General features: G+C 37.3%; 1 protein-coding gene across 1 annotated transcript in view; it reads right to left on the bottom strand.

The window, feature by feature from the left end:
• LOC135225778 (F-box/LRR-repeat protein fbxl-1-like) overlaps window positions 1-14428 on the bottom strand; it is a gene marked incomplete in the record, with an annotated part of 240007 nt that overhangs the window by 106607 nt on the left and 118972 nt on the right. The window contains 1 exon segment of the mRNA XM_064265244.1: window positions 3904-4021. Coding sequence (XP_064121314.1) covers window positions 3904-4021 — 118 coding nt within the window.

Genomic DNA, 14428 nt, shown 5'->3' with positions numbered 1-14428 from the left:
AAGGTCTGGTAGGTCTCGAGGAGAGCGTGTGTCAGCATGTCTCTGAGAGGAGTTTTTACTACTTCTCTGAGAGCCACTGCTAGCTCTCGAAAAAGGCATGTCAGGAGGAGTCCATGACCTCGTCCACGACAAGGCGAAGCTGCAGGGCCCACATCCCTGAGGGTGGGCAGACAGGAGGATGGACCTGGTCAGCATCTATAAGAGCCTCCGCAGGGAAGGGCTCTGGGGGCTGCACCGCAAAGGGAAGGGCGTCTTTCTTAACAGCACAGGAGGATGAGGCTGACTCCTCTGAAGCAGCCCCAGAAGAGTGCCGACAAAAGTCTCTCCTTCAACAGCAGGCCAGGAAGTCCCAACGAAGGCCACAAAACACGAAGGACATTGTCAACATGCACGAAAAACAAGTTTCATCCTTAGAAGGGCCAGGCCTTCCCGTTTCACCGGGGGAAACAGGCAGGTCTAGCCCTTTCAAAGGCTGGCCAGGAGTTAAATCATTGCTCTTATGCGCCTCACTCTCGGAGGAGTGAGATGCTGAAGATCCCGAAGGATGAGTCATCGACAAGAAAGCAGAAGACCTGGGTTGTTTAGTCTTCGAGGAAGAACTTGAAGGTGAAGAATCCCTTTCCTTTTCTTCTTACTTCGCAGCCGGCGACACTCAACCCACTGGGCAGGCAAACAGGTACGACACTCCTCACAGGGGGATTCCGATGTACAAGAATGCCCCTTGCAAGAAGGACAAAGGGAGTGAGGGTCTCTATCAATCCTCTTCATGAAAGTCCCACACCTACGACCCGGGATACCAGGGCAGAAACGCATAACCATATATAGTCAGACATACTCGCATATACCTAGAAAGAGAACAAGAATGTTATGAATAATTTCAACAAGACAGCGAGAGCGAAAGAGAGGTCTTTACTCGCTGCCGGCTGTAATCAAAGTGATGACTCAGTTAGCTGGTGGGGAGGCAGTGCTTCCCCACCGCCGGGGCAGGTAACTAATGGCCCAGTAGTTAATTACTTTGGTATAGAAAAGAATGTATTAGCCAGTAGTTTCAGCTGAGCTGCCATCTATTTAAGTAAAGGACGCAAGGTTTGTATACGGTGTAGGAACAAACAGTAATTAGTGAATACAGTGTGTTACTAAAAAAAAAAATAATAATAATAATAATAATTTTAAGAGAAATGATCCATAGAAATATTAGTTCTCATGTATAATTGCAAGATATGTTCCACAAAAATCTGTAACAAAGTGAAGCGCATAATATAGGGTCAACTGTACCAAATTGTAACTCTAGAAACTTATGATTAATGGATTTATTAAAATATTCCCATAAAAAAAACATTAATTTTTTTACAAATATAAAACTTTCAGTGCACTCATTACTTTCCCGCAATCTTCAAGGTGAAGGTTTAGCATAGGAATAATGCTTTGCCTTCCAAACCTGTGGAGCCCAGCTTGTGCATCCACAAGAGAGATTTCCCCTTGAAACTTCTATGAAGTTGGTGTGGCTGGGAGCCATTCTTATGGAATAAGGCTACTTATTGTTGAAAACTTGCTTTATAATAAATCATTAGTTTTATACTATCACAATACAGGTGGCCCGCGGCTAATGGCGCAATCGCTCAATGGCGAATCGGTTTTACGGCGGTCGTCAAAAATATTAATTAAAAAATAAGGCCTTTTAAAGGTATCTTTACGGCACAATTTTCAGTTAACAGCGCCGCTAGCGCCGTTGTCTAACGAGTTCATACATTTGTAGAAATGCCATTCAGACCATAAGGTTATGCAAATTATATTAACAAATTTTATGGAGAGTTAATACGTAGGTATTAGGGTAAAATATATGCCTCTGACGCTGTTCTATGCCGAAAATATCGAGTTACATAAGTGCAAATTTAGCTATGGATGTGTCAATTTATAAATGTTCATGCTTTTGTTTAAAATGTGTATGAAAATGTATTACGTGTAAGGTATCTTTATTTGTGCACAGAAATATGATACAAAGGCAGCTTTTGAAACTGCCCTTCACGTTATCAAATATAATGTTTTTTCATGGTCTTTCTTGTGAGACGCCGCCTGCCGCTCTTCCGAAAATATCGATTTAAAAAAAAAAGTGCAAATTAGCGATCGATGTGTCGATTTTATAAATGTTTATGCTTTTATGTTTAAAATGTGTATGAAAATGTACGAATAGGGTATTTTTATTTCTGTGCAGAAATATGATAAAAAGGCAGCTTTGAAACTGCCCTTCAAGTTATCGACTACGATGTTTTCAAGTTCGTTCTTGTATGCCGACGTCTGCCGCTCTTCCGAAAATATAGAGTTAAAAAGAGTGCAATTTTAGCGATCAATGTATCGATTTTTTAAATGTTTATGCTTTTAAGTTTAAAATGTGTATGAAAATATATTACGTAAAGGTATTTTCATTTTTGTACAGAAATAAGATACAAATTAAGGCAGCCTTTGTAACTACGCTCCACGTTGTCAGGGGATGTTTTTTCATGTTAGTTTTTGTCCGCCAGTTCCGAAAAATGCATTGTGTTATTTTATTAATTATGCATCTTTTCCATAAATCCTTTAAAAAGTTATACATTATTTCACTGTATCCATGAATATTGTATGTATTCTCATATTATTGTATTTTAAAATACAACGGCAAATTTAAGCCTGTATTCCGCGGAGGGGCCAATGTTGTGGTTTGAAATCAGCTGATGAATACGAGTTTGTTTCACCATAACACAATTCTGAGCGAATGCTCTTGCTTCTAGTTAGCATAAACGAATATCTAGATACTTGATTTATATGAGACAAAAGTGTTTTTAGGTGGAAATATTTATTGAATATGTCTCGTTGTGAATGTGAACTACTTAAAATAGATTACGTTGGCGGCATGTTTATTGCGTAAAAAATTACGTGATTCCGTTCGCAATAACCCTTTATATCATCGTAATACGAACTTTACGTTATTTATCTTATATCGGCGTGAAACCAACAGTAAAATGTGTTCTTTCAAGCACAGTAGTTTTGATTAAAATTATTTTATCCCAATTTTATCTACGGTTGTGTTTGATGGCATACGTTTACTGCAGTTTTATCCTTGTTGCCGATGTATGATAATAGTCATTAGCAGCTTGAACAGTTTTCTCAGCTTCAGTTATAACTAGGTTTAAATTTAACAGTATATTTCCCGATTGATCTTTGATCTATAGCGAATAAAGTTATTACATTAAGATATCTCAGTTCTATTCTATACATAACGCCATTTATAACAACTACAGTACTGTTGTACTGTAGTACGATGATTGATATACAAGCCAAACGGATGTTATCCAGTTCGGTTGTACTTAGAAAAAAAAAGTCGTTTTTCGTTCGGTTGTTCGTGGCTGTACACGTTCATGCAACGAGTATAATGTTAAAACCATACTTTCATAATTCTCTTTTGCTGTTATTGAACTTATGTAACTAGAAGATGAATAAAGTTAGGCCATTGTAATTTGATCTCTCATAAAATCGGGCTATCGTAAGACTAATTATCGTAACTTGAACACTACAGCTACCTGTACACTGTATAAACTTTATTATATCTTTACATACTCTAGACACCCAAAGAATTAAAGCTAGGCTTTTTTCACTTTACAGTATTTACAATGCTATAATGTACTGTACAGTACTATTGTACAGTAAATTCTATAGTACTATACTGCATAAATAAAATTTTACTTATTGCGCCGTTGTGGGATTATGACGCCTTTGACTGGTCTAGAGTTTCGAAAGAAGGTATGCGGTGGCCGTAGGCTTTAAAATTGCTTAGCGTCGGCGGCCAGGAACGGAACCCCTGCTGGTAACCGAGGGCCGCCTGTAATAAATTTTACAATTGACTTAAGCTATTATATGACCATGTACTACCTTTAAATTTTTGAAGACATTAAGAGCTTCTGCAGTTCCTCGAGATGTTATGGATAACTTCAGCTCCTTTAACTCTGGACAGTTTGTTCCTATGTGTTCCAATATTGGCTTGAGGACTCTGTAAGAGAAATTAATTTTGTATCTTCAATATGCAAATTGTATATTTTTATTGTAATGGCATGTAATTGTGCTTTATACCCTAAACTGCTGTGTACAGTAGGCCCCATTATCCACAAGAAAATACATTCCAATACACCCACAAATCCTTGAAACCTCGGTTAAGTGTGAACACCTTATATTAACAGAGCACACTGCTCATGCTGATCATGAAAATATGACAAATTTTCTAAGACAATTTGTATTTTTCATAGTTATAAACCTGAGGTCTTAACAATAGGATAATTTTCTAGTGCCTAGATGGATCCGGTTAAATCGCAGATGGAAAGCAATGAATCTTGTAAGATCTGGCAACGCGTGCATATATCTGGTAAAAAGTGGTCAAGGACCACACACCCATGCTACAGTGTTCAGTCTTTCCCAACTCAGGATGTCTTTAAGAAGACAGAGGGGCGGCTAGAGGTGGGCAGTACAACGTTAAGACCTCAGGTTTATAGCTATGAAAAATACAAATTGTCTTAGAAAATTTGCCATTTGTTCATACACAAACAAACCTCAGTCTTAACAATAGGATAAGACTTATGCTCGGAGGGAGGTAAAGACATCCTAAACCGGCTGGGGGCCTACCCACCAGTCCAGCTCCAGAAAAAATATCTAGCAGAGACGGACTGATGCCTGTGAGAAACTACATACAATGATATCCAACATCTCAGCCATTGAGTTACGTACAATGATATATGAGACGAATCATTGTACAGTGGGCCCCCATATTTGCATTCTCCAGATTCACGGACTCTGATTAGTGGATTTCTCTCTGGGACCATATTTACCCATTACTTGCAGGAAATTTACCTATTTGAGGGGTTTTCCAACGAAAATAATCACTATTTAGTGTATCACAATGTTACTTTCATGACTAAATACATTTTTATGATACAAAAATGATTTACTAATTTTCATATATCAATATTGATTAATACTGTATTAGTAAGTTTAACCCTTAAACGCCGAAGTGGTATTATAAAAATCGTCTCCCGTATGCCGGCGGCGTTCGCGAGTGAGCGCCGAAGCGGAAAAAATGTTTTTTTCAAAAAATCACAGCACGATAAGTTTTCAAGATTAAGAGTTCATTTTTGGCTCTTTTTTGTCCTTGCCTGAAGTTTAGTATGCAACCATCAGAAATGAAAAAAAATATCATATATAAATACTGGGATATATGACAGCGCAAAAAAAAAATTTCACATATAATTGTATACAAGTCGTGCTGTGAGCAAAACGGTTCAAGCTAACAAGTTAATTTTTTTCGTTGTATTGTACACTAAATTGCGATTATTTTAGTATATAACACATTGTAAAATGGTCAAGGCAACAGAGAAAATATTATCACGATATGATGCATGAATTCGTAACACACGGACGTAAAAAAAAGCTGTTTTCAAAAATTCACCATAAATCGAAATATTGTGCTAGAGACTTCCCGTTTGTTGCAAAATGAAGGTAATTGATTGAATATTACTAGACTGTAAGTGTTGTAGCTTACAATTGCAGTTTTCGACCATTTCAGTCGAGTTAAAGTTGACCGAAAGACGAATTTTTTCTATTTATCGTTATTTATATGAAAATATTTCAAAACTGATAAAAGCCACAACCATGGGTTGCATTTTGTTGTATTCTGCATGAAATTGCGCACATTTTCATATATAAAACTTTATGTAACGGCTAATTTAAAATGGTGCAAACATTACGACAATTGGACGAAAAAATTTCTGATTTTTTTGGAAAAAGTTTTTTTCATAAATTCACCATAAATCGAAATATTGTGCTAGAGACTTCCAATTTGTAGCAAAATGAAGGTAAATGATTGAATATTACCAGAATATAAGAGTTTTAGCTTACAATAGCATTTTTCGACCATTTTGGTAGAGTCAAATTTGACCGAAGGTTGAAATTTTGGCATTATCGTTATTTATATGAAAATATTTCAAAACTGATAAAAGCTACAACCATGAGTTTTTTTGTTGTATTCTACATGAAATTGCCCACATTTCCATATGTAATACTCCATGTGACAAAATCATTTCTGAGATGTGTCGCTGATGCTTTTTAGTGAGAGAAGAAAGAAATTCGCGCTTGTGTGCCTGGGTAATGATTGTAAACAAAACAACGCCTTGATCTGTGAGCTCCCAGCATCCCCCAAGGCGTGTGATTCAAAAGTTTTCGCCTAGTAGGCCTATAACTATTTTTCCGCGATTTTAAAAACAAAACTTTTTTTCGTCAACGTACCACACGTCCAATCGGCACCCAACAGACAATTTTTGTCAACGTTTAATACGTCAAATCGGTGTTAAAGGGTTACTAAGATTAAATGATATCACAAAAAATTAATTCTCTCTCTCTCTCTCTTACAGACATATATGTTTTTTTGTATGATAGATAAATTATTTACTATTTTCAAATATTAATATTAATGTAAACAACAATATCAATTCATTAAAGAAAATACTATCGTGAATTACTAAGATTTTAGTTTATAAATTTTACAAGTTACGTAAGAATGAAGGAAATCCCAGACTTCTCTCTCTAACTCCAGGTACTAAAACTGTCAAATATATCAAGTAATGTAACTGGAGAGGGAGGAGCTGTTGTGTTGTTGCCACTAAGTGTTCATGTAATTTCTCTCTCTCTCTCTCTCTCTCTCTTTTACTGAGACACAAGAATTTGTATAGTACATATACTATATGTTTATTAATACTTTCATATATAATAATAATAATAATAATAATAATAATAATAATAATAATAATATAACTGTAATTACTAAATTCATATTATGTGATAGTCCTTAAAAAAATACAATAATCTATCCATTTCACTCTTTTAAAGAAAGGATAATTCTCTCTCTCTCTCTCTCTCCCCCCCCCCTCGTCCACAAGAATGATCATTGGTAACTCTCTCCCTTCTGTTTCGTCTGGAAGCGCTAAAAGTATTTTCTGAGAGAACAGAGATAAACCAACTCTCTCTCTCTCTCTCTCTCTCTCTCTCTCTCTCTCTCTCTCTCTCTCTCTCTCTCCACTGTATGTTTATTGATATTTTCAGTTTTGTTAATAATAATATAATAATAATAATAATAATAATAATAATAATACTAATATAATAATATGATAAACTGTAATTACAACATTCGCATGTGGTAGTATTTTAATTACAACATTTGCATGTGGTAGTATTTTAAAGAGATAAAAATAACCTTTCCATTTCACTTACATAAGGATAACTCCTCTCTCTTACTGAGATGAAGAGAATTTTTATGGTAGATGTATGTGATTATTAATATTTTCAAATAATAATAATAATAATAATAATATAACTGTAATTTCAAATAAAAATTATTCTTCCCTTCCTATTTCTCTGTATCAATTTCCCTGCCTTCTCTCAACTCCAGAGACTCTGGGAGCTCGGAAGCTGTCAAATATGTCAAGTAATGTGACGGGAGGGGAATAGTGCCATATAATGGTCAAGGATTTTAATGGTTATGCAATTTCTCTCTCTCTCTCTCTCTCTCTCTCTCTCTCTCTCTCTCTCTCTCTCTCTCTCTCTCTCTTACTGAGATGAGATCATTTTCATGGTACATATATGTAAAAAGTTTATTATTATTATTTTCCAATAATAATACTATAATATGCATGGTATTAATACTATAACTGTAATTACTAAATTCATATGTGAGCATTTTAAATACAATAATCTTTCCATTTCACTCTTAAATACTGTAAGAAATCTCTCTCTCTCTCTCTCTCTCTCTCTCTCTCTCTCTCTCTCTCTCTCTCTCTCTCTCTCTCCACAAGATATGCTCTCTCTCTCCCCAATAGTATACATATGTCATAGTGGTAACTCTCTCTCTCTCTCTCTCTCTCTCTCTCTCTCTCTCTCTCTTTTGGCTGCAAGTGTTAGAACTATGTATGTATGTATGTATGTATGTATATACCTTTAAGGGTACTAATGTTCAGGATTACTTTGAAATTATATCAACCCCTTCCCGCCCAGGACGTACCGTACTACATCACTTGACAGCCAGCAAGAAATCCCAGGACATACTGTAATATGCCCTTCCACTCTCTCTTTTGTACCGAGAGCTGGTGTGTTGGGATTGTGTATTTGAAGACTTCTCATTGCTGGGATATGCTCTCTCATCCTTTGTCGAACATAAGCTCCGCCCACTAGCCAATCAGAGTGAAGGAGTAAGGCATCCCGTGACATTTCAGTGACGGAATTGAGATGTCACCAAATTTCACCAATGGGAGCTCAGTATTTCAATCTTTCCTGTCTTTTCCCGTTATTTATCACTCAGGCAGACATGTCGACTCGCATATAGACAATAGTGCAACTGTAGAATTCTTTTGATTATCGTTCTGGTTGCTTCTTTATCAATTTCCGCTCGTATTTTTTAGTCATGGGTGACTCTGGAGATTCCTCAGATGAAATGTATGTACCAGGGGAATCTGATGATGAAAGTGAGACATAAGATAGTGTGCAATCAGTAAGTGATTGCGAATTATTTGACGATATTGAGCCAGTCACAGAAGAAGGTTGGCGGTTGTTGTCCAACATCTTTGATGATTCTCGGCCAGATCCTGTTCCTTCCCTCAGCGATCCCAGTCATGGGGTGGATATCTATTTGTCTCAGGATGATTTTCCTTCACCTGACGTGGCATTTGAATATTTTATGTATCAAGAAATGATGGATACTTTGTGTTCTTAAAAGATGAAAGGGCAGATCAGTACAAAGAAGATTTTCCTGAAAAGAAAACTCTTCACGGACTGATATGGAAACCAAGTGAACAGCATGTTTTTTTTATTACTCATACTGATGGGAGTGGATAAAAAACCTGACATGCATATGTACTGGTCACGTGATCCTTTGACTGGAGGACTGTCAGTGTTTTGTAAGGAGGTTATGAGTAGAATAAGGGTTTTTGATCATTCTAAAATTTGAGATTTTCATCCACTGCTCAAGTGACACGAGACCCACGCACAAGGATTGAACCATTTTTATCTTTATTGCAGCAGCGTTCACAATCTCTCATGCGACCATCAAGAGACATTGCTGTTGATGAAGCTCTTGTATTATGGAAGGGACGTCTTGGCTTTAGACAGCTCATCAAAATCAAGAGAGCCCGTTTTGGAATAAAAGTATTTGTACTTTGTCCAACAGGAGAAGGGTGGGACGGATATTCTTGGAACTTTGCAGTGCACTATTACGGAAAAAGCAATTTCAAGATCCAAGACCCTGCTGCTTCTCATCTCAGTGTATCAGAAGATATCATCATGTACCTCATGGAAGATTTGTTAGATCAAGGGCGCCATGTCATCACTGATAACTGGTACACAAGCATCCGACTCGGTGATTATTTGCTGACGAGAGAAACTATGCTGACAGAAGTAGTTCGGACAGGAAGAGGACCCCGGAAACAAATTATGAATGCAAAGTTGAAGAAGCATCAATCACATCAATCAATTTTTGCAAGAAAAGGCAACACTCTTGTTGTCAAATTTCAAGATAAAAGAGAGGTTACAGTTTTGACAACAAAGTATACAGCAAACATGGTAGAGAAAACAAAGACATGCTTTGGGCAAAAGACCACATTTTTCAATAAACCTCTTCATATCGACCGCTACAATAGTAAAATGGGAAGCGTTGATATGGCAGATCAACTTCTTGAGCCATATGCTTTTGACAGAAAAAGTCTTGCATATTTCAAAAAACTTGGAATTCATTTCATATTTCGTGCTCTTATGAATTCATTCATTTTTTATAAAAATGAGTGCCAGTACCATCGTCCCTTCCTGACTTTTATTACTGATGAAGTCAGAGGTTGGCTAAATAAACACTCTGATGGTGCTGCAAAACTTATGAAGATGAGAGAAAAGATGAAGTCTAAAAGCCCCTATGGTGCTGAAGAAGAAGTTATCCATGCCTGGGTTCGTCATGAGAAGACCAACCAAAAACGCTGCAGGATATGCACGAAGAATTTAGGCAAGAGGAAGGACACAGTGTATTATTGTCCAGGATGCCCCGGGGAGCCAGGTTTATGCTCATTAGACCACTTCAAAGAGGGGCATTCGATGCCGTCGCCAGATGATCCAAAACCAGGACCAAGAGGCACTTGCTTGAAGAAGAGGAAAAGCAATTAGGCGAGTTGAAAAGTCATGTTTATTTTTTTTCCTATCATTTTCTCCTTCCCCGGAATAGGGCTCCGAGCGATAACGGGTAACAAAAAACGATGGCACTTGAGTACCGCAATGGTCCATAGGAAAGCTCATGTATCTTTCCCTAAATAAATATATATATATATATATATATATATATATATATATATATATATATATATATATATATATATATATATATATATATATATATTATATATATATATATATATATATATATATATATATATATACATACATATATATATATATATATATCAGCACAGCCAAGGGACATTATGAATTTTTGCATATGCCTTTTTGGCTTACGTTGTGCACCAATATCATTTACTAGAATGATTAACATAGTGTTTGGAGACTTGTTAGGGGATATCCTACACGCAACTACTCGATAATAGCTGATCCCCTGACCGATCTTACGAAGAAGGGCGTAGATTTCATATGGTCTGAGAAGAATCAACAGGCGTTTGATACCTTGAAAGATGAACTGTGTAGTTCTCCTATATTAAAATTTCCTGACTTCGGTAAGGCAACAGACGCTTCCGACCTAGGAGTAGGTGGGGTATTGCTTCAGCAATATGACAAACAGTTTTTCCCTATAGCTTTTTATTCACGTAAACTGAGACCTTCCGAAAGTAAATATGCAGTAATAGATAAGGATGGGCTAGCTATTGTTAACTCACTAGTGTATTTTAAGTTCATAATATACGGTTATCCCGTCAAGGTTCTCACTGATCATAAGCCCCTAACCAACTTCTTTAAAGGCTTTAGTCACAGTCCCAAACAAACTCGGTGGCATATGATCATCCAAGACTTTGGCGCGAGGATCGGGTATCTACCTGGGAAAGCAAATATCATTGCTGATGCATTATCACGCAACCCCGTGTCATCTTGTACAGAGCCATTAGCTGAATTAATAGATATATCAACATCCATGCCTATTGTTAAAACTGTACCTGAACAGGAAGATCTGGGCTGGAGCGCTGAACTAATACAGACTGAACAAAGAAAAGATCAGCAATTAGAAAAAATCATAGATGCTTTGAACGGAAATCCTAAGGAAAAGGAATATATAAAGTATACGCAGCAGAATTATATAATCAAGGATAATATTCTGTGTAGATCTGTGACAAGGAAAACCCGCAACACACCACAGGTGACTAACGACCAGGTAGTGGTACCAATCTCACTTATACCAACTGTCTTAAATTGGTTGCATGCAAATCCATTACATGGCTGTTAATGCAGAAACACAAACCCATCTAGTTGGTAAAACAATGTCGTTACTTTTGTAAGTGGTAGTTAAAGAGTTGACAGGTGTCAACAAATTACGATTTCATCTCACTTCCTAAAATTATGAAGTCTCTTTGGCAGTTCAAGCAAGGTCTTCAAGGAGTACAGTTGTATATATTTCGTAATTCAAAGGATTCATTTTGGGCACACAGATGCAAGTTTTTTGACGAACTTATATATATTTGCTTTATATGTCTTAATCATTTAAGCATTAAAAGGCGTAAATTGGTTTATTTGTGACATTTAACATTTGATTGTCCTATAAATATGATAAAATATGATATAGTCAAAGGAGGTTTAAAGTGGCAACGAAAGTGTCTTGTTTAGAAAAGTATATCTAATTAGCTTTGCAAGATGTATTAAGGTACATTATGTCACCGTTATGACTTATTGAATATTATGGGTTATTTAATAATGTATTTAAAGTTTGCAATAATTCCTTTCAGGAATGAACCTACTACTACTACTAGTACTACTACTACTACTACTACTACTACTACTACTACTGTTAACGGAATAAAGGTTAAAGTTGAGTTTCTGAGTTTGTGTCGCCCATAACAATAGTTCATTCATCTTTAACATGAATACGGATCAGAAGGACCACGTAGAAGACAATGGTGACGCCAAGGAGAAGTTACGCACCCTCAAGAACAATTAGACTGCTGCTCTCTCTGCCCTCACAAAGAAACGGAATGAAGTCAGCAAGTGTATGGAGAAGCCTGATAATCTCCATTTAGTAAAGACAGGCATGGAGGAGTTTGAGGAAGGGTTAAAGAAGTACAAAGACTGCCACAGTGATTACTTGTCTTAACTACCTGTCAACGAGCACCAGCCAGAAATCAAAAGGTTTGAAGATAAAGAATTGTCTGCCTTAGGATTCAGATTTCAGGTGCATAAATGGATAGCCACAACAGAAGCAAATTTGCAGGATTCTATGGACGGATCTTCGCTGCAGAGCAGGTCACATAAATCCAGGAGGTCAGTTAAAAGCACGGCATCAAGTGTTAAGTTAAAAAAAGTGTCTCAATTGATGGCAGTGCAAGACATGTAATAAAAGGCATCCTGCCACTCTGCACATTGAGAACTTTAGGATACTTGACAGCAACAGTGCAATTGTGTCACAAGCTAGTGCACAGTTTGAAAGTACAGGTCAAGGTTGTGCTAAGGGTCAAGATGGTACTCAAGGTGAAGGTCGCACTCCAGGTCAAGGTAATACTCAAAGTCTAAGTAATGTGAGGTCTTCTGCATGTACAATTTCTGATACAGTGTTGCAATCAATCTTGCCTGTGCAATTACGTGTAAAGGGTAGTGACAATGTAGTACAAACTTATGCCTTTTATGATACCGGCAGTACAGGTTGCTTCATTAAAGATAGTATCAAGGATCAATTAACTGTAAAGGTATTGAAACAGCTATCAAGCTGCAAACAATGCATGGGACTGATACGGTTAAAACCTTTATTGTAAATGGTCTTGTTGTTGCTGATATACAAGGTAATAATGATGTATTGCCAAAGGTATTCACACAAAAGGATATTCCTGTTAATCATGATCAAATTCCTAGGTATGAAATGTTAAAGGATTGGCCTCATTTATCAAGTGTTATTAATAAGATTCCAGTGTATCAGCCAGAGTTAGACATAGGAATTTTGATAGGTAGTAACTGTCCAACAGCTTTACAACCTTTAGAGGTTGTACCCACTTCAGGTTATGGCCCCTTTGCAGTAAGATTTCACATTTTATTGAGAAATCAAAAGACTATGTGGAAGCTATCACGCTAGCCACAAGGGGTGTTTTATCACCACATCTTTTGCCTATTAAAGATCTGACTTTAACTTCGGAGAACTGACGGGAGAAACTGGGTTATGTTCCTTTGTTAGACGCCCATAAGATAGAATTTTATTATAGTTTAATATCAGTAAGCATTGAAAATTACAGGATCATGATTACCATTCCCTTTGATTCTTCTGATGCCTGGCAAGCATACAAAATCGCACCGTTCCCAACTTTCATGACGAATAACTCAAGTCCAGTAATATCCAATCTGACGGGACACGTATTGATTTCCCCTGATAAGGAAACATATACAGTCATCAAGGACTTAGATAAATTCACTCACTGTTCAGATGCCATGAATAATAAAGTTTGTACAGCTGACTCCTTTGAATTCCATCATATATCAATGGATTCATGCGAATTAGGTATAGTGCTAAACGGTTCTCTCTCCCACACACGAAAGTTGTCTGAAAAAACTTTATCCTTTTGACGATAATAAGTTCAATTACAGGCTGAACAACGGATCGTGGATGCGATACGACAAGGAAGGATTTCAAGTCTCGTGTCCAGACGGATCAACGGCCTACTCCCAGATCTTCGTTGCCGCTGACGGGCGTATCGGGACGTCAACGAACTACATGGTCCGCGGAGTTAACACTATCATCCAGGAACGGGCTTATTTCATGAATTTCTCATGGACAAGGACTATAATCACCGCCTTACCTCTCCCATACAACGCGAAGGTGGCTCATCGTTTGACGCAACTAGCTGAGATGGACCACACGTCAAGGATTTATGCAGAGAATCTGCGTTTCTACGTGTTGCTGGCCGTGATATGCGTTAGGGTGGTGATTCTCATCGCCACTAACATATTTGCCTGGCGTAGGTAGAGGTGAACACAGATGGATCTTCAGAGGAACGTCGCGCCACGCCCAGACAACACTCCATCGCGTTAAAAGCGTTTACCGTTAGAGCTATTTGAAATTGGCCATTTCACTTGACTCGGAGGAAAATTGTCTGGAATTGAGTTGTGTGTGAAAAGCGGTCCGTACGCTGGCAATATGTATGACAAGAAACTCAGAGACATTGCATTTCATTATATATCTATATAA

This window comes from Macrobrachium nipponense, chromosome 13 (assembly GCF_015104395.2).
Source record: "Macrobrachium nipponense isolate FS-2020 chromosome 13, ASM1510439v2, whole genome shotgun sequence".
NCBI lineage: Eukaryota > Metazoa > Arthropoda > Malacostraca > Decapoda > Palaemonidae > Macrobrachium > Macrobrachium nipponense.
This window is presented reverse-complemented; position numbering and strand designations above follow the sequence as displayed.